This window comes from Tinamus guttatus, unplaced genomic scaffold, assembly GCF_059628265.1.
Source record: "Tinamus guttatus ecotype Peru unplaced genomic scaffold, ASM5962826v1 Tinamus_guttatus_pri_ptg000408l, whole genome shotgun sequence".
In the NCBI taxonomy this organism is placed as follows: domain Eukaryota; kingdom Metazoa; phylum Chordata; class Aves; order Tinamiformes; family Tinamidae; genus Tinamus; species Tinamus guttatus.
The window spans coordinates 1165657-1189867 of record NW_028288942.1 but is presented as its reverse complement, the minus strand read 5'-3'; the positions used below and the strand labels follow the sequence as shown (position 1 = coordinate 1189867).

At 38.9% G+C, this 24211-nt stretch overlaps 1 protein-coding gene across 3 annotated transcripts in view; it reads left to right on the top strand.

The window, feature by feature from the left end:
• Nucleotides 1–11737, top strand: part of LOC104570741 (ovostatin) — a 31996-nt gene extending 20259 nt beyond the window's left edge. For all 3 annotated transcript variants that reach the window (XM_088531332.1, XM_010217777.2, XM_088531331.1), the window contains 12 exons: nucleotides 447–623; nucleotides 919–1000; nucleotides 1940–2096; nucleotides 2837–2911; nucleotides 4256–4421; nucleotides 5317–5537; nucleotides 6012–6227; nucleotides 6351–6475; nucleotides 6748–6838; nucleotides 9153–9224; nucleotides 10502–10604; nucleotides 11541–11737. In XM_088531332.1, the coding sequence (XP_088387458.1) occupies nucleotides 447–623; nucleotides 919–1000; nucleotides 1940–2096; nucleotides 2837–2911; nucleotides 4256–4421; nucleotides 5317–5537; nucleotides 6012–6227; nucleotides 6351–6475; nucleotides 6748–6838; nucleotides 9153–9224; nucleotides 10502–10604; nucleotides 11541–11593 (1538 nt within the window). In that variant the 3' untranslated portion in view covers nucleotides 11594–11737. The remainder of the gene's footprint in view (nucleotides 1–446; nucleotides 624–918; nucleotides 1001–1939; nucleotides 2097–2836; nucleotides 2912–4255; nucleotides 4422–5316; nucleotides 5538–6011; nucleotides 6228–6350; nucleotides 6476–6747; nucleotides 6839–9152; nucleotides 9225–10501; nucleotides 10605–11540) is intronic.
• The last annotated feature ends 12474 nt before the right edge of the window (nucleotides 11738–24211 follow it).

Genomic DNA, 24211 nt, shown 5'->3' with positions numbered 1-24211 from the left:
AAAAATATGTGTTGTATGCCTGGATCTGTGTGAAGTATGGTGACATTATGTTATGCATCCTCTGTAGCCTATCACCAACATGTTTCCAAACCCTTTTCTCACATGTAGACACTACATGTGATGCATGCTGAAAGAACAGAGAATGTCCCTTTTAAGGGTTAACAGTTGATTTTTAGAACCCATTCCTGTTGGTATCCATGCTCCATTTCTTTTCATACTCTCAGATTTTCTCATGTGGCTACTATTTCCAAATCAAAATGGGGTGTTTTCAGCATTTCTTCTTGGTTGTGGCTTTGCATACTATGTTTTGATTACTCTATTGGTCATTGCCCATGATTTCACAATCCTGTAATTTAAAGCAATGTATAATGACATGCATTAAAAAACATTTTTGAACTAAACTCCTCATACAGGGTATATAACTCCTTATATCTTTCATTTTCCAGGAGACATTTTGGGCACAGCCCTGAGGAACATGGAGAACCTGCTTCATATGCCTTATGGCTGTGGAGAACAAAATATGGCCTTGTTTACACCGAACATCTATGCCTTGGATTATCTGAATAAAACCGGGCAGTTGACTGAAATGATAAGGGCAAGGGGTATTGGATATTTGTCCAGCGGTGAGAGCCTTTCAGATTCTCCCATCCAATTTTGTAATTATGCATACTGAACTCTAGATTGTGAAAACTTCTAGCACCATATTTACTGTATCAGAACTGAGAATAACAGCATCTCAAAGAAGCACTTAAAGAAGCACTTGGTAATTCCAGAAGCAAAAGTGTCTAGAATTCATAATACTTGATATAATTTACAAGTCTTCCATTACTTAGAGTCTCAAAGACTTGCTGTTTCAGTTGAATAAACAAGAGAAATAGACATTTACTGTGATTAGAGAATGTTGTCTTGTGTTCACAGGGTACCAAAAACAGCTATCGTACAAACACCAAGATGGATCCTACAGCTCATTTGGGAGAAGAGATAAGGAAGGGAGCATATGGTGAGTGGTGACACTTCCTAAGGATCCTGAGCTAGGGAAACAGACTTTGAAACATGGCCAAAACATTAGGTATTGTTATTTTTAATAGGCTAAATCATCAGAGCTCTATTTAATTTTGATCTCTTAGTATAAGAGATTAACCAAACTGGAATTGGTTATGTACACAATACATAAATATAGTAAAACGGTCAGAGTCCTGGAGCATGTACTGTTCAAAGAGAAGCTAAAATAACTGGATTTGTTCAGCCTGTAGAAAAGAAGACTAATAGAGAAGCTAGTTACAATCTACCACTATCTAGATGAGGAGAGTCACAATCGAGAGTCGCAATTTATCATTCCCTAGAAAAAGCAGTCAGATTCCTCTCAGCAGTGCACAGAGAAAGGACAAGCGGCAACACACATAAGCTGCAGTAGAGAAAACAGAAGTTACAATTGGACAAAAGGAAAAAGAAAATCCCTGGGGAGTGGTGGAGCTCTGGAACAGATGCCCGTTGAGGGTTTAGAATTTCCATCCCTGGAGATTTTCAAAGCTTAACTGGGTAAGACAAGCTGATTGAATGTTGAAATGTGCCCTAATTTAAACAGGTGGATGGACTGGAGACCTCTGAAAGTTCCTTCCCACCTAGATTATTTCATTATTCTATTAATTAATGTTATAAATAACTATCATCAATCACCAAGTCATATCTATACTTCAGTCATATCTGTACTTCAGTCGTACCCTGGAGGAATGGTTTCAAAACAGTAATGGCAAAAATCAGTTCAATTTTTAACGTCAGCATGTTAAGTAACCTCTTATTTAAAATTAAGGAATCTCTTGTTTATTTTGCCTCATATGCTCTAGAAAGCATTCTGTGTAATTCTTTATGTTCAGTTGTCATCAAGCCTTCATGATCTTGCTTACACTTTGTCTCCTCTTTCCTTATGGCTGACATTCAGGCTCACTGCCTTTGTATACAAGTCATTTGCACAAGCCAAACGCTACATCTACATTGACAGCACCGTCCAGTCTCAAACCTTGATCTGGTTGGCAAGCAAGCAGAAGTCTGATGGCTGTTTTGAAAATGTTGGGTCCCATTTCAACAATGCCTTGAAGGTAACTGAGCTCAATATGTTTCCAAGCTTCCAATCCTGCTACTGAGGTAGAGCTCAGTCATTTCTGTCAGTTGCAAGCTTATTACCACATTTTTACTCTAGGTGGGAAGGAGATCTAAGTGATCTGTTGTGTTTCACACCTGGGCCATGGGGCCACTGGTTCACCTGGGCAGTCCTGCAAGGAACAGGGGAAAGAGTCAGTTTCTCTGACCGGGTTGTCTGTGTCATTATGCCTCTGTGCTCCTTTGGGTTTGGGGAGATGTGCTTTTTATAGGCTGATTGCTCTCCTGTGATGGAGACTGAGTAGCTTATCTGGTCAGGGCATTATTCGAGTTCCTCCACTCGTCATTGTTCTTCTGTGCTCCATTGTATGTGAGCAGATGAGCTTTTTATTATATAACTTCAAATTGTTTTCTCATTTCTCTCCTATAAAAGCATGGCATGCTTCTTAGGTCTCCTATTGATGCTGAGGTAGAAACAAGTAGGATTTCCTGAGTTCAGAAGACTCAGGTTTCATTTTCCATCAGTGCATCTACATGTTCAGCCACAAGCTATAATGTGCTCTATTGTACACACGCAAATGCATAAAATAATTTGGTCTTGATCTTTCTTGTTCCAGTGCATAAGAAACAGAGACTGTCTCTGATCTCTGTCCATCTGGGTCTGATTAGGAATGCGTTCACATGTTATTTCATTCTAAGACAGGTTTAATAACTTCCTTTTCACTTGCATTTTCTTTAGGGAGGAAAAGAAGGTGAATACTCACTCACAGCCTATGTCGTAGCAGCCTTGCTGGAAGCTGGACATCTTGTTGATGTAAGTATTTGATGCTGTCCTGCTTTACTAAGCTGGTTAGGCACATGCCAAACAGTGCACAAGTGATAGTTACATATCTATATTCTTTACTAGTGCCATAAATACTGATTCTAGGATGTCAAGTCTTTGTATGGCTAGCTGAAGAAATCTGTTTCCAAAACCCTGCAGTTGACATGAGCATTTGATATGTGTTACAGATTAGTTATGTATCCAGTTCTTATGAATTCATGCGAAAGTGAAAAAAAAGGTTTTGACGAACACACAAATCAGTTCTGTTAAACACCAGAGTTTTTGTACATCTGTACAACAGATGTAAAATCTATATTGATTTTGCCCACTCCATCTACATTCCAATCTGGAATTCTCTCTGAGTTTGTCCAGGCAAAAGTTCAGGCTTTCTAAATCTCCTCCCACAAACTATGCATATAGATCCAAACTGTGTATCCTTTTTCTTATGCCATCCTTAATAATGGCAGGGAATGATGAGCTGCTGCTTGGAATAATGATGAGCTGCTGCTTGGAATACTTTCTAGGAGTTAGATAATCAGAGCTGAGTTGTGTTCTCTGCAATATGCTTTCTGTATATCCTTGAGACCATGACTTGATTCTTTGTTTATCTGTAAAACAGAGAAGGAGGCACAAATTGTCCCCAAACTGACAAGTGTGTTCTAAGCGCACAAAGTTTTGCAAGTCCCTCAGAAACTGTGATGTAGGGAATCATCCTAAGTACAAGATACAAAAAGTAAGTAGGCAAGACAAAAACATTGTGCTGGATCAAATATTGCATCAACAACCTGGGTTTAGTTCCCATTATCTGCATATGAAGCTCCAAAACCTGGTGGCGCATCTCTAGGTGAGGTGCTTAGAGAGATTGTGGTTAATAGTCAGCTAGTGATGCTTGAGCTGAACTGGATTTTATAGATTATCTATGAGGCTAAATGGGCTAAAGATCTATCTTGATAGCTACACTGAACAAAAGAGTAAGAATAGCCATCTGAGAAGACCCGTTTCATCATGAGTTCTCAATAAACCTTACATAACATTAAAAAAAAGATCCCTAGTTTACAACAAAGGATTGTCCTGCATAAAGTTGTCCCACAAGTCAAGAAAAGAAGCAGTACTCTGTTAGTTTGACCATGCTGCCTCTAAACAAAAACAGAAAGAAGGCAGCATTCCTGCATGATCCTTTCTTACAGGAGACATAAAGTGCAGGTCCTTGAATGCCATGTATCGTGTATATTTTTAGCATGAAATGTCAGTGATGTCAGACTAAGCAGTGGTTGAAATCTTTAAGGGGAAGCTGAGATACAAATCTGACAACCCTAATATCTTTTACGTTACTAGCATCCTGTGGTTCAGAAGGGTATGAACTGTTTGGAGACTGCATTTAACAAAGGGGTCTATGACACTTATACCCAGGCCCTTCTTGCCTATGCTTATGGCTTAGCTGACAAAGAGGAAAGAAAGCAATTCTTTCTTGAGAAGCTCAACAAAACAGCCACCAGAGTTGGTAAGTAATGTATGGCTATGATACAGGCAACACAACTGGTGGAATGGCTTGTATGGCAAAACTTATTCTGGTCCATATTCTCAATCATGCTGGTCTCTTCCCTTTCCCAGTCTGCTATGCTACAGGATTTCTCCCTAAACAGATTTGATCTCTATGACCTTCTTCATCTGAATCTTTTGGGCTCACCAAAGGTTGAGCTGTGGTTTGATATTCTTAGAGGCTTGACTAGCCAGAAGGAGTTCTGGAGGTCTCCAGTCTATCTACCTGTTTAAGTTAGGGCCAATTTCAATATTCAATCAACTTGTCTTACCCAGTGAGGCTTTGAAAATCTCCAGGGATGGAGATTCCAAACCCTCAATGGGCATCTATTCTAGTGCTCCACCGCTTTCTGGGGAAAGATTTTCTTTTTTCTTTTGTCTAGTTGAAACTTCTCTTTTCCCTACTGCAGCTTCTGTATGTTGCCTCTTGTCCTTTCTCTGTGCACTGCTGAGAAGAGTCTGACTGCCTTTTCTGCCGCCCCCGTTGTGACTAGTTTCTTTATTAGCCTTCTTTTCTGCAGGCTGAACAAATCCAGTTATTTCAGCCTCTCTTTGAACAGTGCATGCTCCAGGACCCTGACCATTTTGGCATCCCTCTGATGCACTTTCAACCCTCTTTTGACTTATACAGCTCCCTCTTATTGATATACTATTAATGCAGTTCAACCTTTGGTGAAGCTAATACCATTCCTCTTTTCCTTTCTTGAACTGAAAACCTATAAACTGCAGCACACTGAAATCTATAAAGCCTTTTGGGTAAGGGAAGAGAGAGAAGAGTATGTTCCAAATTATACTGTAATGAAGTAACCAATAAGTCATTTTTTCATGTTCCTTACACTCTACTTTTCTGTTTTCAGGTGGTTCAGTTCACTGGGAGAGAGAAAACAAGCCACCAGCAGAACATTTCCCTGCCTTCTATTCCCGTGCCCCTTCTGCTGAGATTGAAATGACCAGCTATGTGCTGATGGCTCTACTCAACAAAACCAAACTCACTCCAGAAGAGTTATCATACACTTCTCGTATTGTACACTGGCTTGTCAAACAACAAAATCCTTATGGTGGCTTTTCCTCCAGTCAGGTGACAATTGTGGATGGTTTAAAACAAACACACGAACAAACAAAAAGCATTTCTGGGGACAGTATGCAGTTTTCGCTTCAAGTCTGGATCTCAGTATTATGGCATTTCTTCCTGAATATATATATCTTTTTGAATAATGCTTAACAAGTGATGTTTGCAGAAGTCTACTTGTTGGAGTACATCATGGTCTTCATAGGCAACTTCTTATATTTTTTAACTTTAGAAAAGTAAAATTTACCTGAGTTTTCACAACAAATTAGTAGGGGACAGCAGTCACAAAGGCATTCTGAGAGAGTTCAGGTCCATTACTTCAAAACCTGCAGCTAATCCCCTCATCTCTCTTTAAACTCCTCCTCCTTTTAGTGTCACTGTCTAAGTGTTGGGGAAATAGGAGTTGTGTCGATCTCATGCGCCATCTCACAGCTTGGTAAATCTCTAGTTAAGGCTTATGTTTTTTTTTATTTTTTTTTCCAGGACACAGTTGTTGCTCTTCAAGCCTTAGCTCAGTATGGGTATCTCACCTTCTCCAAAAAAGGTCTTAATACAGTCAAAGTCATCTTCATGCAACTCCCAAGTAAGGTTTTCCAGGTGAATGAAAAGAACCGCTTCATACAGCAGCAAGCTGCTTTGACCACTGTCCCAGGGAATTACAGTGTGGAAGTGAACGGCACTGGCTGTGTCTATCTGCAGGTAAAGAAGCTGAAACTCAGCATAGCCTAGCTGAAGAATCAGCATACTTCTTCTCCATAGCTAATGCCAAAGCTACAATAGTGTGTAGGTCTGTGACCATCTCATAATTTCCATCTCTTTTAGACAACCCTGAGATACAACATCCATCTACCCAAAAAGGTTGCAGGATTTTCTCTCTCTGTACAGCCAGCCAATGTATCCTGCACAAGCGACTTCCCACTGAAGTTTGACCTTGTCATCTCTGCCAGGTATCTTCTTATTGGCCACCTCCTTGCATGCTCAACTGGATAGAGCATCCAGGGAAGGATTTAAGTACAGGCTGTTGACTACTGCTGTATCATATCTTGAAGAAATCTCATCTTTCATGGTTAAATTTCACATACTTGCTGTAGGCAATTGGATCGTGAGAACCATTCAGTGTAGAGATTATCTGAATTGTCTGTGAGTGGAAGCTAAAAATGTCATGCACTGATCTACTCTCTGATTGCAGTCGAGATAAACAGAGCTTTTATCTTTTCAGTTACACGGGAAATCGCAATGTCTCCAACATGGCCATTATTGATGTGAAGATGCTCTCAGGTTTTGTTCCTATCAGATCTTCACTGGAAAAGGTAAAGGATAGGAGCAAAATAATTCCTCTACGTTGAAAACACAGGACATTGATAAAAACAGTGTCTGATTAACAAATTGTAGCCTTATGAGAATTCTGTAAAATTCCCTTGACACAGTCCTCTGCAACATACTCTTTATTTCAGGCTAGTAGCTGTTCTTCTGTTGAAGACAGATCTGTTAGGTGTTATTTACATAGGTACACAGTCAGTCGCACAGCTCAACAGAGGCGTAAGAAACGGTGTTCACACAAATACAAATACTACAAAAGGCCTTATTCTTTTACCGTTTCTGCCTGATCATTATGAAAGCCTATTTATGGAAAATATATACAATGTGGTTCTCTTCAGTAGCTTGTCTTAGACACTCAGGTTCTCCAGTAATTAGCCCTTGGACCCTTGTTCTTCATTGCTGCTGGCACCTGGATGCACAGGACCTCGAGGCCTGTCATGGCACTCCACTTTCTAGTACTGAGACCCTCTCACTTGCATACGTATACACTATGGATCCCTTCAGTAACTGATCTTAGGCACTGAAATCTCCATTAGCTCCCATGTTCTTCATATGAGCACCCACACACACGTGTGTGTGTCTGTGCATGCAAATGAGCCTCTCTGATAGTTGGTCCAAACCAATGGTTTCCAAATGGCCATACCAAGGCCTTACTGTCTCTCCAGTGGCTGGCTTAGACATCCTGGTCCCTTTAGAGGCCAACTTTCAGGCACAGTCCAGATTTATGCTCATTTCAATTCCTGGATGCCAAGCTACTTATTGCACTTGTCAAATAGTTCAGCTTGGTATTTGCTAGTGAGCTATATACACCCACACAGTATGCATGCACTCCGGTCTCTTTGGTGTCCTCTCCAGATACTTACTCTTAGACATCCAAAATCATGCTTTTGCACAGAACAGAGTGTCCCCATACAGTACAGCAGGTACTGTCTGCACAGGGGGCATGTTGAACTGACCGTATGCAAAGCACAGCCAGACAGGGGGGTCAAGCGGCAACTTAACTACACAAAAAAAACCTATTTCATCTCCTTTTCCCTCAAGTTATCCCATTTTATCTCTATTTTCCTATGCTTATTTCTCCTCATTCCATCTTGATCCCTCCCTTCCCTACCTCTGTTTCTTCACGTTAACATCCCATAACAAGTCTTGCATGGTTCAAAAATGATCTTCCTTTCATGTCCCATAACCATGTAGGGAACACCTCCCCTCAGACTTTAAGATGGTTTAGGTCTCATCTCCTGTTGTTTCATCTAGTAGGACCCACACCCAGAAAATGGACATCATCACTCTCCTGCAACTGCCAGCTCTGTTTGCTCTGTTTGTGTTGCTTGGGCTCCTCTGCTTGTCATTGTTCCTGTCTGCTCCTTTCTGTTCATGCAGATTAGCCTCTAATCATACAATCTAACTAAATGTGCATAGGAAATGCTTCTGGCATTGTTCAATTGCTTAACACAGGCCTTTAACCCTCTTGTTCCTTTGAGATGATTATTCATTTCTATGTAAACCCCCAAGCATGTGATTGTACAAATAATATGTTTAGCACAGTTTAGCAAACACAGAAAACAATGGGTATTTCTCCAGAATTACTATCCAGAAAGAGCTTTAATAATGATCTTGTTGCAGTTCCTGATTCATTTCAGGCTCTACAACACATATATTACCTTCAAGCTATGAATCTTTTCTTCAAGTAGATAAAAAGATTTGGTCTGGAAGAATGCAATTAATTTCGGAGTCTACTCATAGCATTTATAACAATTCAACACTCAGGTTTGAATTTCTTTTTTTGGCTAAAACTGTATGAAATTCATAACTTTTCTTTGGAAGATTTTTGCATTGAGATATGCTGTTTGGCATATCAAATATATAGCTTCTCCGTACTAATTGGAAATTTTAATTTTTATAAATTTTCCTAGTAAAATAATTTTACTTATAATGAAACCTTTTAAAACATGCTTAGAAATACAATTAACTCACTAAAAGTGAGTCAGGTTAAACTGTAGAAATTATTATATAATCATAATTTCTCACTGAATTGAAGGCACTTTCAAGTTGATAAAAATATCTTCATGACAAATAGTTCACTAATAAAGGTTGTTTATTTTCCATTGTGATTGGTTTGCACTTGCCATCTCATGAAAATATGGAACTACTCCTTCTACATTTCTTAATTTGGCCACAAGATGTCATGTGGCAACTACTGTCACGCAAGCCAACTGCTTCACACGTACTTTGATAAGGAATGGTTACTTTTCCTTGCTTGGCACATCTCCCATTTAAAATTGCTCTCATTTGTTTTATTTTAAGCTTCAACACCGTGATTCTATTGTGAATCGAGTAGACACTAAGAATGACCACATTGTCTTCTACCTACAGCAGGTAAGTTTGGGGAGCAGGTTATGTTTGATTTTATTGAACTGGAAGCTTAAAACAGGTTCCAAAATAAAAGATAAGTTTAATTCATAGCAGATTATCAATACATATATCTTAAAGAAATAGAGGGACTTCACTCATTTCGTCATCAGTAAACAGTCTGATGTGCTGACCTAGCCATAGTATATAATCCCTGGTATTCTGTTAGCTTATTTTTCTGTGTATGATACAAAAGAAAGCAAAGTACGTATCTACAGAACACAGTAGTGGTAGTCTATTGTGAAATATATATATATATATGTTTATTATTACTTATTATTTGAAGAATGCTGCATGACTAAACATCATTTCACAAACATAGCTAAGCTGCATTTGCTACTGCAAAAAGTTCATAGTCTATATAACAATTCTCACCCTTTAAGGAGGGCTTTTCATCAGTTTTCTCAGTGTTTTACAGAGAGAGCCAACATCATCTCCTCCCTTTTGCAGATACTTCTCTAGGAAGAGAACTTTCCTTTCACACTAAAAACTTACTAATAAAGGGAGTAAAGAAAAGATTAAAATCACTTAAAACATAAGGGAACTTAAAATGCCCAAAGGGGAAGGACAAAGAAAGCAAAAAGAAATAGTAATGATATTTACCTCTTGAAGAGTATTTTTTGTCAATTGGCCTCCAAAGGCCTGGCAAGGAAGATTAGAGTAAGTGTTCTGTATTCACAGAGAGACAAGGTGAGCAGTGGAGAAACGAAAGATCTTTTCCAAGTTTACCAGCAAGTAATGGAGAATTTTCTCCAGAGTCCCTGTCCAGTGCTCCATTCCTATAAAGAGATCAGCAAGGCAAAAACGAGGACAAAGGAAGACGAGGGCAGGAGCAGAGTCCTAGGCATTCACGGGAAAGCCTGAAGCTGAGGAAAATGATTAAGGAGAAAAGGTTGGGATGCTTGGCTGCAAGAGTGCAGAATGAGGAACAGAACCAGAGGGGAGGTTGTGAATCTTGAATGCAGTGTAATGAGAGTGAATGTGTTATGTGTTGAAAGCGGCAGTAATCAGGAAGTATTTGGAGTATTTCACAGTGAAAACAGGAAGAGGTAGAAACTTAGGAACAAAATGTATTTAGATACAGATTTTCAACAATTATCTGATTTGACATCAAATACATAAACTGGAGAGAATGCTGCATTGTCACTCACTCTGATCTAGAAATGCATCTGCTCAACATTATCTTAGGAGTATTAGCTTAGGTATGAAAAGTCTTATGTGTTTTCCTGTCTTTCCAATTAAAGGTCGTCCAGAAAGAAATTAGTTTCTCTTTCAGCATGGAGCAAAGCCTGCCTGTGTCAGATATCAAAGCAGCTTCTGTACATATTTATGACTACTATGAAACAGGTGGGTGATCTCTGTAGGCCTGAGAAAAACCTATGAAATCAAACTGCCGATCTCAATGATTGCAAGATAAGATCAGTAGATTTTCCTTGCTGTTTCTGTGCTGGCTTCTCCTAACATTTTTGCATTTGCTGTCTTTGTTTCTCATGGGAGACTAGTGGGCAGCAAGTTAGCAATTCTGATGCTTTCAGTCAGTCCTTACACTAGATTGCAAAAGAACTGCAAAGGCATAGAGAGTTTTCCTGCCATACCTTTTTGTTTCTTTATGGATTTTAACATAAAGAAGATTACAATGCAATAGGGCAAGAGTACCTTCTTACAAACTTAGAGAAATAAGTGTGGTTCTGCACAAATGTTATGGCCTGTGTTATATGTCTGTTTTACGCTGCCATAGTAAACGGTGGCTAAAGAACTGTTTCACACTAGAATTTAAATACCTAAGTGGGAATTACAGTCCCACTGAATTCAGCAGAAGTTTAAGCATCTAACTGGAGTATGAAGTGCCTGAACACCTTTCTAGGTCTGGTCACAAAGAATCACAAAGGCACCGAACATTATTCATTAGTAGTGGTTATATAGTTATGTTATCAAAACTTCATCAAGTTCCCGTATGCTTTTCTTGGGCCTGAGAACTGCCTTTTAGCAGATTAGCTGCAGTATCCAGATAATTCTCCATGGAGTGCTCATTCTGCCACCTGACACACATCCTGTACGCTCACAATGTCAATGAGTCTGCCAAACACTGCCAGAGGAGTGCATTGAGCACTGACTTTGCAGCTTTGAAACTGGGTTCCTTAACAACTTGAAGACTGCAGCAAAATCTATGAGATATTTAATGGTTCAGCGTACTGTGTTCATCACATTATAGATTGGCAATGGACTGGGGTCCGAATGATTTCTCACTCTCATATAAATGTCATCTTTCTTTTTTCTTTCTAGATGAATATGCCGTTGCAGAATACAAATCACCCTGCTCCCAGCCTTCCAACTGATATCAGACACGTCACAAGATATCAGAGGATAGGTCAGAAGGTAGCAGGCAAGCATTAGTAAAAGAACAAGAGGCTAAGAGAAGTGATTGTTTCTTCAGAAGGCAATGAAAATCAAAGTAAAATAATGAAAAATATGTAAATCACAAATTACTGTAAACCAGAATGACCCATTCTGGCCAACACTTCAAAATAACTCAGAGGTCAGTGTGAACCAGAAATTTCAAATAAAGTAACAAGTATCTCCCTAACAAGGGAGATTCTCTGCAATTGATATCCATAACCACCTGTCTTTTTGGAAACTCTTGATATATATTTCAGTGGGAAATTTTTGTAAGCATTTATATTTCTGGCAACAGATTTGTCTTAAGAAATCTAAGATTAGGAGAAAACTCTCTTGCTGCTACTGTTTCTTCAGTGGATTTTTTTTTGGTCTTTTCATTTATGCTGATGGGAGAGTTCAAAGACATTACTTTTTTACTCCGTACTTACTCCTTTTCAGTAAGCTTGGAGAGCACTGTTTAAAGATCAAAGACTTCTAGTCATAGGAAGACAACTTTTATGTAATTTTAGGAAGACATTTTTTACAAAATTTTGGTTTCTCTTCAGAAAAAGGGCTTCTCTCTAGATCAACATTTCATATTTTGCTATTCTTTGGAAATAAATCCTATGATTGTTAAAGGTACCTGTTCTAGTCTTGACTCTCTATTTCTTTTTTTTTTCTGTAACTGCAAGATACTATCTAAAAAAAAAAAATCATACAAGCACTGAATGACCAGTGATATTCTGAGGCCCTGACAGAATCAGGGCCCTGGCTTGTTTAATAGAAGCCTTACAGACGAAGCAAAGGTCCACCTCTGGCCGTGTTGGAGCTGCTTCACAGTGCTGGAAAGACAATATCTGCCACACAGATTCCCAGAAGCAGTACTTTAACCTAAAATGGGATCTAACTTACAATCCATAAGCACATTTCTTTACAAGAAAGCTTTAGAGTAAAGAGCATCAGGATTTGCTCAAAGGGAAGAGAGCAAAGCAGGAGGAAAAAATTAGTCAAGAATGAGGAAGGAGGAAAGTGGTGATGGGGAGGAGAGTCAATAGGAGAGAAAAATGAATCTAAGAAAAAATGATCATTAAAAAAAAAAAAAGTGTAACACAGAAACCTTCCAGAAGGAGCTAGAAAAGAATGGTGAATCCCACAGTGTTTTAGTTTTGGAGGGGGAAAAACAGAAGAGTTTAGAGGTAGTGGAAAGGAAGAAAGCCATGATGAGCTTATAATGGCATAACAAAAAATTTCCTCTGGCTTCCTGCACTTAGCGAACTGGAACATCAGACAGCCACATACTATGGCTACAGGGATTCATAGGGAAATGACTTGTTCTGACCACGTTTCACTGGAGAAAAGATGCAAATTCCGCAGCATATCCACATATCCACAACATATTCCGCAACATATCCATTCCGCAACATATCCACAGCAATTTGAGCAGACATCTTCCCACTCAGCTGCTACATCTCCACTTGGGGTTGTTAGAACATATTCCTGACTAGTTTTACAGGAAACTCTCTTTCTTACTGTGAAGATAATCTTCCAGAGCAGATTTTTATTCTTATAAACAAACATTCCCACAGCAATGTGTCTCCTATGAGGTGAACAACAGCACAGTGGTAGGAGAGGAAGCTCTTTGAGCACCATGCAGTGGAGTATCACACTTGTCCAGAATTGCCTGAAGTGCAATTACACCGAGCAGTACTGGAAACTTTGTCTCAAGTCACAGCCATGACAGAAACCCACAGGCTTTGAAAATAAATAAAATATGAAAAATAAATTTGGAAGCTATAGAAACCCAGAAATGTTGGTTTGGAAGGGAGCTGTGAACACCCACTGAAATGTCCTGCTCCACTCAGAACTACTCATTAAAATCCTGTAACACATGGAAGGAGACAGTTGTGAAGGAAGAAACTCTATTGAATTTCCAGGAACTCAATACCCTGATGCTGTCAACACAGACCCAAGGAAGCAGATCACATTGAGACTTGTGTCCAGTTCTGTTTATCAGTTCATGTCCTCTGTACCTTCCTGTTGTAGATGCCAGTCAAATCAGGAAATGTTGCCCGTTCCCATCTCCACTACAAAAGCCTATGTGCTTCATCATGTTCCTCCATCATAACACATACTACTTCCTCCAAAATTTCTCTTCTTTTTTCCCCAATTTCCTTTTCACTTTCTAAATGCCCAGGTAGCACACCTGAGATGCCTTCATATTTTGAAATTCCTCTCTTATTAGCAAGGCAGGTAAAGTAATGCAGCTTTATCATATGATGCTGGTAAGAGTTTGTCAAGTCTGAGAGCTTTGTTCTAGGCCTGTGTTTTTTTAACAGAATACTTCAAGGAAATACCAGACCACCTCTGTAAGCAAAAGTGTCATTTGCTGGTCTACTGTTTTCCCCTTTTGCAAGTTTTGTGTCATTACATTTCCACAGGAGACACCCTGGACTTTAACAATGCTTGTGCCAAACAATTTACTAAACATTAGTTCTTCTTGCAGCCAATAAATAAATAAATAAATAAAACAACCCCTTCATCCCTTCAATTTGTTGTAAAAGGTGGACAGCCAGGAAGGTCCCTGAGGAAAGGCTCAGGAGGGCAAGTGAACGAGGGGGAAAGAAAGGACATTTTATGTGAAAATTTTAAAATATAAACTGAATATATAAACCCTCAAAACAACTTCTTTTCTTCTCTTTGTCTTTATGTCAAAAACTTTTTAAAAGAATTGAAAGTTGATTTTGCCCCAAATATCTCAACTGAGATGACACTGCAGAACCTAAAACACAAAGTCAATAGCTTAAAGGTAGGCAAAATTTTATTGACATAAAATTGACAGGGATCGTCCACCCTGAGCTTCTAACAACATTATGTGGCATCATACTTTCCATCCGTGGACTTTCTCCTTGTAGTGGCTCTGCTGTTAGCTTACATGTTTACACAGCTATAAACAAGAAGTGTATTCATCAGTCTGTTATCAATCCATTTCTTGGTTTGTTGCACAGAGTTTTCTGCAAGTTCAGACCTGCAGTAGGGTTCGTGTGCTCCAATATAGGTTGTGTTTTTACAGCTCTGTTTAGTCTAATACATTAGCCCTTGTTAGGAGTCTTGATTACTCTGCGGGTGAAGGGACTGTGGTGATGCACAGTGGTGTTGGACAGTATTTGTGAGGCTGCCTCTGCTCAAATATCTTCCCGAATAAAGGGCAGGGGCTCGAGATTGCTGCCTTATAGCTCATATTTCCAGAGAAGCTGCTAATGAGACCCCAGTTTTCTGGAATGCCAAATTATATTGCAGTTAAGCCAGCCTAATGGGTAGGTCTTGCAGAATAGGGCTGTCTCAGTCATCAGCTTTTCTTGTTTTCCTTCCTACCCATGCATTCTTGAGTCTCAGGCTGGTGCTAGTGATCAGCTTGATCCCTTAGGGAGCAGGTCAGAGTCAAGGAGTCAGCTTAAAGGCTGGTGTTACTTAGAAATGAACTATGTTTCTTTTCTTTGATCGTTTTGAAGGGCTCATTCTGGGATCAGACAAGTACTGCACAGAAATGGATGCATTGTCTCTTTCAGCAACGGGGAAGTATGGTGTCAGATTGGCTATGTTAGACAGCCATGCTGCAAATCTTCGGTGCCTTTGCAGGGAGCAGTGCTGACATTCCATCTTTTATCCCTATTTCCCTTATAGAACAGTCCTGACTCTGTGGCATCTGCATAGAAACACAGTTGTGGTCTCCTCTGTGACTTGGAACAACTCTTAAGTCCTTGCCTCTATCCATTCAGACACTCAGTGACAGGATAAGTCTTCCTTTTCATTGCTGTAATTTGCCTGCTCATGTTTATGGATTTAAAAATAATGTCTTGTTCCAGCTAAACAAAGCCATGAGCTCCAGTTTCTGACTCATCAGAGCTCAGATCACAAAGGTGGTAATAGATGTGCGTCTTGTGAAAGCCTTGTATGTGAATGCTAGGTATCATCCAGGAATAAAAATGGTGTGAACCATGGTATTTCTAGTCATATTCTATGACTAAGAGTCCATTCTTTTCTTCTGCTTGGAAATCTTTTTCTATTTCCTCACACATCCAATGAAGTAATAAGTGCAAGTTGAGCTATGGTCTGAAGATATGAAGGACTTAGGAAAAAAAAAAAAGTAAAAAAAGAATCTTCTTTACCTGTAGAGGCCTATTGTCTGTTGTGTCTCAAATTTTAGTCATTTCCAGTTTTCTCTGTGAAGATGGTTTCATACCCTGAGGCAAGGAATGACTCTGTGCATGTCTCTGAGCTAAGAGCTGTCTCTGCACGGTCATGCATCAACAAGTGCAGACAAACCAAAATCCTTCTGCCCAAATTTGGGTGGGACAGACATGATCCAGATGAAGATTAACTGACCTAACTCTGCTAAAAACTCAGAGATCCTACTTTTCTACCTGAGAATGATTCTTGGAAATTGCTAAGGAACCAGCTACAATAGAGGAATCATTATCACACCTTCCCGCTGTTCAATGATCCCAGCCTCCCACTCTCATTCCTGTCTGCAGGAAGCTTCTGTAAGCTTCAAGACAGGTCAATCATAAACCACCTCATTCGGTTGTGTACGCTTAACCTGCTACTGAACAAAAGCCTTTATTTAACATGATTCCAGTGAATGGCCAGCTGCAAGCCTGAGTAGATGAAAACTGATATGAAATGCAGCTTCTTTAGAAAGCGTGATTTACATCTTTTTATAGACCTTCAAAACCCTAGACAATGTGTTCTGAGAGGGAGTGGTTGGGACAATGCCAGCAGTATCTAGCAAAATCTGCTTTTTACAGCTTTTTTCTTTTACTTCTAGAACTTTCCTCTTCTGGCACAACTAGTCCTGTGAACGAGTGAACTTTCTCTCACAGAGCCTGCATCATGTCAAGTCCCTGATGCAGGAACTCAGGAGTTTTTTCAACTCCAATGCAAGTCAGACATGATAAACTATATTCCATGCTCTCATTGCATTAAGACTTGACTTTTTATCTTTATTGGGGTTAAAAAAAAAAAAAAAAAAAAAGAAGAAAGGAAAGAAAAGGAGTGTAAGAGTCCTTGTCCTGGGTTTGCTATGATACTTCCGTGTATCTTTTTCCAGCTTGTGAAGTTGAGAAGTTAAATATGGCTACCTCTGCATTATGCAGCTCTACATTCTTTCCCCCCAAGTATTGTTACTTAAACAATTTTATGTATAGGTGTTCTATGAGTTCCATAAGCAGCTCTTTATTTTTTAAATGATGAAAAAAGGAGATGCTGCGTATGTACAGCAGAGATATATCAATAACAATATCAGTAACAAATAATGTCATCTTACTATTGATGAGTTGTATTTCCTCTAGCTTTTTCCTTATCAGTTCCATCTCTTTTGCATATGGCTGAGCTACCCAGCTCTAAGCATATCCTTACAGAAAGAAAATTTCTTCCTGTAGAAAACAAAATAATCAAGTATAAAATAGATGAAAGACGAAGTGTGCAGCTACAGAAAATCTCTGGAAATAACGCATAGGCCTGAGAGACCATTTTCAGAGTGAGAGAAGACAAAACGGTTCTCATTCTTGATGATTCAGACAAGTCTCCAGAAGTCATTTTAAGTACGTCCTTTTTCACTAGTGTATGATGCAGCTTTTGTGTCCTATCTCAGCCAGTAAATAAAAATCCTTGTTTCCATTCTGTTCAAAATTTGCCTAGGAGGGACCTTCTGTTCTGTTTCTCAGGGCAAGAAGGAAAAGAGAAATTACTCAAAAATATCACTCGGTATATAGAGTCCCTCCCACAAAGGCATCTATGAAGACCTAAGGAAGGTGTAATTATCCTCACTCTCTTTTGGATTCCAACAAACAAGCATACAAACATAAACAAACAAACAAACTTATATCAAAGGAGGTTTTTGTTGTTGTTGTTGCTGTTGTTCAAAATTGCAGATGAAAAGTTGTTGCTGTAGACAAAAACTTCACAAAGAGGTTTTTTAGCAGCATGTGAGTCAATGGGTTGGGTTCCTTTCGACCCCCATAAATGTCAAATATTTTCTCAGTAGATAACAAATGCATTGTGTTTGCACTCTGTACTTTAGGTTGTATACATACACCTGTGTTTTGAACATGTTTGAAATGGCCCAACAGTTTAAAAGTCTGAATAATAGTCTGATTCTTCTCACAGTGATACCTGGCTATTGGGTAAGATTTTAAGAAATGTCTCCTAAAATTAGTGACCATCCCATGGATCACTCCGCTTATCCAACTTGTGGAAGCCCTAGATTGACAGCTAAAGCTATGCTGAACTCATGACTAGTAGATTTTCCTTGCTTAGGAGCCTCTACTGGAGCAAGCACGTGCAGCATGCACTGCATTGTTTCATTCTTCCTGATTTCTGGCTCTTCTGCAACTCCTTTTTGTCTCCAGCAAATAAGCTGTAAAATTTCTCTTTCTTTTAACCTTTATTCTTTCTTTTTTGTCCGTATTCTCTTTGCATTTATTAGGGAAAATCAAAAGGCCTTTGGCAAATAGCTCCTGGAGACAGAGGGTAATGGACCAGAGAACTAGATATGGAGGAATGAATGAGGAAGGGACAATTAAAAACAGATCTCCAGTATTGCAAAGGGAGATCTGTACACTCTTCCTGGGTGTCTTTCTAGAATAAGACCCTCAAAATCAAACTGCCATAACCCAAATACAATTTTACTTTAGCAAAAGCTAGCTAGGTTACCATAATATTTTCTAAACTGTCACCAAGATGTTGTTTGATTTCAGACTTATTCCATTGAATCTCTTCTATTTGCACTGAAACAAGCAGAGAAATTACCTGTTGGAGAAAACTGGAGCTTTTCCACTAAAACTACTGAACTAACATCTATTTTGTACTCTCTTGCACAGAAAAAAAGAAAAGGTTTATCTGATATATATGCTGGTATAGTGTATTCTTCAAAGGAACTTCCTTATGGAGATCAGTCTGAGCAACTCGTTAAATATAGAAACACTTCCCTAAATCCTTCTCGTGCCTCCTGATGTCTTTAGATCTCCAGTCTGCTTAGTTTTCCTAGGCATTTTCTTTCTGTGTTTGTAGTATCTATGGTCTTACTTTTATATCACTGTTCAAAGTTTCTGAAAGGCTGTTTGTACCAAACTCTTCTTCTGGAAGAGGCATAAAAGGGCTGGGTTGCCCTATGACATCATGAAGAGACTGAAATTAGTTTAAAGGCAATTATTTAGCAAGCCTGCTGGTCATAATTCTTGTCCCAGACTGATTACACCTTATAAGGCATATTTTCAGAGATACACCTAGCATCAGAATGGAATGACCAGTTTGTTGTTGAAATGGTTGAAGATCTTCCAATCATTATGATAGTTCATTCCAGCTCCTTATGTAGGGGCTAATCTCTTCTGATAATTAAAGGTAGGAGTCAAGTACATCCAAGAAACGAACAAGAATCTCATCCAGATTTTTCAATTTTGTTTCCATGCATTAGATTCTCTTCCTAATCTTCAGGTAGTGTTTCTGGTCTGCATGAATATAAAAGCTAAATGTGTGTGTACTTTCAATATTCTAGCTGTATACAGAATTATGTCTCAGATGGTATTATTCTGTCATCACTGTTTGCTTGATGTAAAAATAGTAGGAGCGTAACTTGAACAATGCTAAGTCACTGAATCCCCTCCAAGCATTCACACAAACCAAACCAAGTGTCAGCAGGAATAAAAAAACTCACCAGAGAACAATGAAAAAGTCATGATAGATGTAAAGTTCAACCATAAGAGTTTAACCACTGAAAGGTCTGGGGCAAAAATCCACTTAGAAGATTTTTTTTCTATATCAGCTATCTGGATTTTGATATTTGGATCAAGAATGCCTTATGTATAGGATCAGCAGGAGGCGGTCACAGCATTAGAACAGAAGTAGCAGTTAAGGTAGATATTTGAAGTAAAATACAAGAATAAACTCTACAGTAATGCTGCAAAAAATCAATGCAGGAGAAATCTGACCGACACTGTTAGGTCCCAATATTACAATTTTCTTTTGGATCTATTCAAACATATAAGTCCGTGTTACATTCCTATTGCTTTTGTGGCTAATTCTTAAACATAAAAACCTGCTAGTGGAAGGGGAAAAAACTTAAAATAAGCAACATCAGTTTTGGAGACATTCATTTATTCTTTCATATGGAAAGACTGGAAAATCACATGGCAAATCGATTTTTGCTTATGAAAAAACTTATTTCAGAAAGGAAGGTTACAGACACCCCTGTGTTTCTGTAGTCCAGATGCCCTAGAAAGATTTACTCTGTATCTAAAAACATTCATTGTTCACAGAGGCCTATGATTTTGTGAAATGATCCTGATGATAGAAATTATCACTGAGCAAAAACATGACTTTTTTTAGAAAAGTCTTTTCCACTGCATTTCCCTGTATTCAAGTTTGAAAAACATCAGGAACCTATCAGCATCATAGTTTATAGGAATCCTTGACCTTGTATCTTTAGATTTCTGACTGCTTCATTATTTCCTCCACTGAATTTCTGATGGATGTGTCAGGGATTAATGAGGGTTTAAGTCTTGCATTTTCATCTGATAGCCAGACTTTGAAGAGGTGAATAGAAGCCATACCATCATGCTTCTGTGTCTTCTACGGTTTCTTCTAATGATAAACTTTGTTTCTTTTTGCACATACCAAGAGTAATTTCTCCTTAGATGTTGCATGAATCTTACTTTAAAATTGTTATCATTTTGTATTCCAAAACCAGGCAGTTACCAACCATGGGAGCAGAAAACATCAAACTGAGTTTATAAGCAAAATACATTTGGGGGATTCAGCAGTGCCTTGTTTCTCTTCTGTTTGCTGTTGTTGCTTTTGGTTGATGTAAAAATAGCAGGAGTGTAACCTGAACAATGCTTGAACAACCTCTATAGTTGTCTGGGACCTCCTCTGTTGACCAGGATCACTGACTGACTGATGATGGAGAGTGGCTTGGCGGACTCTTCTGCCAGCACCCTCACAACTCTTCGGGGGATCTCATCTGGTCCCATAGTCTTGTAAGTATCCAAGTGGAGTAGCAGGCCAGTAACTGTTTCCTCCTGAATTATGGGGGTTTTATTCTGCCAGCCTCCAATAATGTGTCTGGAATAGATTAAATTTCGGTACATCCAGGTGGAAAAAAAAAAAAGGTCTTTGCAATAGACAACATAATTTGGAAGGTAAAAATTGATCAATGGAAGAGTTCAAAATGATGCCTTTGTAAAGTCATAAAGAGACTCCATTACTCCAACATTTGCTGTTATCAGAGTATTCCTAAGTCTTTTGCTTTTTCACATTGAATTTTTAGTGATATCATGCCTATATAAGAGGATAGACTTGAAATAAATAGAGATGAAAGTTCCTGCTCTTGGAGATGAAAGTTCCATTTATTGTGTTTGTCATCTTCTATGAACTCTTGGTTTTAGAAACATCATCATATAGCGGTCTGAAATGACTAGATCAAGGTCCACCCTTTTCTACTTAAAACAGCTGGAAAAATCATACCTTTTTCTCCATCTCCAAACATGAAAATATGTCTGGGGCCTGGATCCTGGATGTTGTGGAAGGCTGCTGCATTTTGTCTGGTCTTCTGACACTTATATTCTGCTGCTCTTCTAAGTAGATGTCCATTATACTGGCAGAGTTAACTCAGAATGTACCAAATGTGTCTACGGAGCTCTGGGGTAGTGGCCAGGGCTATGCCTCCCACTTGAGAGGAATATAGGAATGTTGTCAGAGTATGCAGGGATGTGATAAGGAAGGCTAAGACCCATTTGGAATTTAATCTGGCAAGGGGTGTCAAGGACAGCAAGAAGGGCTTCCTCAAATCCATTGACGACAAAAGAAAAACTAGGGAAAATGTGGACCTGCTGTTAAATGGGGCAGAGACCCTGGTAATGAAGAATACATAGAAAACAGAAATACTGAACGCCTTCTTTGCTTCAGTCTTTACTTCTAAATCAGCCCTTAGGAGTCACAGACTATGAATCACCGCTGATCACATGTGATACCTGACACACACAAATCCATGGATCCCTATGGGTTACACTCATGAGTGCTGAGGAGTTGGCAGACTTCATTGCTAGGTCTCTCTCTATCATATTTGAAAGGTCATGGTGACCAGGAGAGGTGCCTGGGGACTGGAAGAAAGCCAGTGTCACACCAGTCTTCAAAAAGGGCAAGAAGGAGGACCCAGGAAACTATAGGCCAGTCAGCCTCACCTCCATCCCTGGAAAGGTCATAGATCAGATCATCCTGGATGTCATATCCAAGCATGTGGAGGACAAGAAGGTGATCAGGAGTAGTCAGCATGGATTCACAGAGTGAATCACATTTCACCAACCTGACAGCCTTTTCTATCTAGATGGAATGACTGATTGGATAGATGAAGGGAGAGCAGTGGATGTTGTCTGCCTTGATTTCAGCAACTACTTGCAACTGGCTGATCATCACATTCCATCTCTTACACTACTGCTTTCTCCATGAGTGAACACATCATCGGCTGTTGAAATAAATCACAGCATTCTTACAAATTCCATCACCTGTCAAAATCATTGCAAGCTATGACCTTTCTTCTAACGATATATGTATTTTCTTTAACAAGATTAGCATTTCCTTGCCGAGTTAGTTGAGAACTTTGCCAGGGCCAAAATGTCTTAGAACAATGAAAGAAATCTTGCATGCTTGACTGGAGAGCCTATGGGCCAAACAGGACTTTACCTGTAGTTACCATGTTTCAACATTGTTTCACAGACACCTGGACCAAATCAAGCATTTCGACCTTTACTATGCCTAAATAAACTGTTACAATCTAATCTGCCTAGGAAAAGTTTTATATGAAGAAGTCATAGTCAAAGTCACAGATTGCTTCAATGCTTTTCGGATAATTTTCCTTTCTGTAATGACCACATTGCTTTGTGGTGATTCTCCTTGGAATGCAGCAATTAACCCATTTACTATAAAGGTGTCAGTGCTTGTCTACACTGCAAGGTACATTTACAGTTTACAATTCTTGAAGACATATACAAGTCGCCTTCAGACTGCCAGCTGTGGTGGTGCAAGCAAGGCAATCATAGAACTTCTCAAATTGGTTTTGCCACCATCTGCTGCAATGCTAGTCTAGCTAATTTAAAACAAGTCCTGATGTGCTGTGCTCTCACAATATTGCCACTCTCCACTGCTTCAGTTAAGTGCAATAGATGGTTGGAGGAGGACAATAAACTACAATAGTAAAAGGGAGTACCAGAAGGCACTGAAATGTAAGCAGTCACAAACACTGCAAAAGAGAAAAAAATTGGACCTACAGAGATCCCTGGAATTTTCCCAGAGCCATTTTATGACTCATGGAGGAAAGGAATAGGGCTTGTTGCTGTGAAAGCAAATGAAATTTGAGGCCAGGTCATTCCCTTATGCAGAAATCACTGTGGCCAGGTCTCCATGAAGAAAATTTTGCAAATAAGTAATACTAGTAGAGTCTATAATCATAACACACTCTCTGTTAACAAAGATAAGATTTTTTAGTAGAACAGAGCTAACACTTCAAATAAATCAAACCACAGCCATAAAGGCACAATTTTTAGACTTCAATATGCCTGCAGTACGTTTGTTTAAGTGGAAGAAAGCTGTATTCCTCAAATATGGTCTCTTGACCTAATGGTGAAGTAACATATCAATTTCATCTTAGAAAAGTCTCCACAAACTTCTTATGTATGCATACATGAACTAAGTAGAATAAGTAGTGTTTGAAAAGCAAGGAGATTTAGTCATCAGCAAGAACAACCTGGTATTCTGAATGTGTAAATTCAATGATTTTGTAAATACTGAAAATAAGCATTTGTTAAAAATGCTTTATAAAATAAAATGGTATTGATTTTTCTCTGAAAGCTAAATACTTAAAAGCTGTTATCAACAAGAAGATGAGTTGACCTGTAGTTTCATTTATTGTGATATGGTGCAATGACATTTGTTCCCAAAGGGAATTTTTCAACTGAAAACATATTAGTTCAATAATTTTTATATTCCAGAGAATTGCATTTCTCATATTTTCTCATTGTATAACTACATTTGTTGTCTCCTTGTATGTTTAGCAGAGAGTTCAATGAGATATGAGATGCTTAGATCATTTCCGTCTTGCATTTAATTACTAGCTAGAAGGCAAATGTGCACAGAAGCCACTGTGGTAAGTGCCAGTTCTTGAAGATATGAGTGTGGACTTTTTAATCAAGGCTAGAATCTGTTCTATATTTGGGTCAAAAAATGTGCATTGTAACAGACGGGTACACACAACTATCCCACTCTATTTGGACAGCCTTTGATTTTCACCTAATTCACTTGATTTCTTGATTAAACTTTCAAAATTCAGCTCAGAAAAATGATTCTTACTATACTATGCTGCAATAAATTCATATCTACCTGTGAAACCAAGAAAGAGCAAGAATGTGCAACACTGATCACTGGACAGTAATCACTTATTACAATTTCAAATCTAGTTCAAGCCTTTGTCAATGAATTTCTGTTTTTAAGTGTTCCTGGTATTAGAATCTCATCCCAAGTGAAGTTCCTGA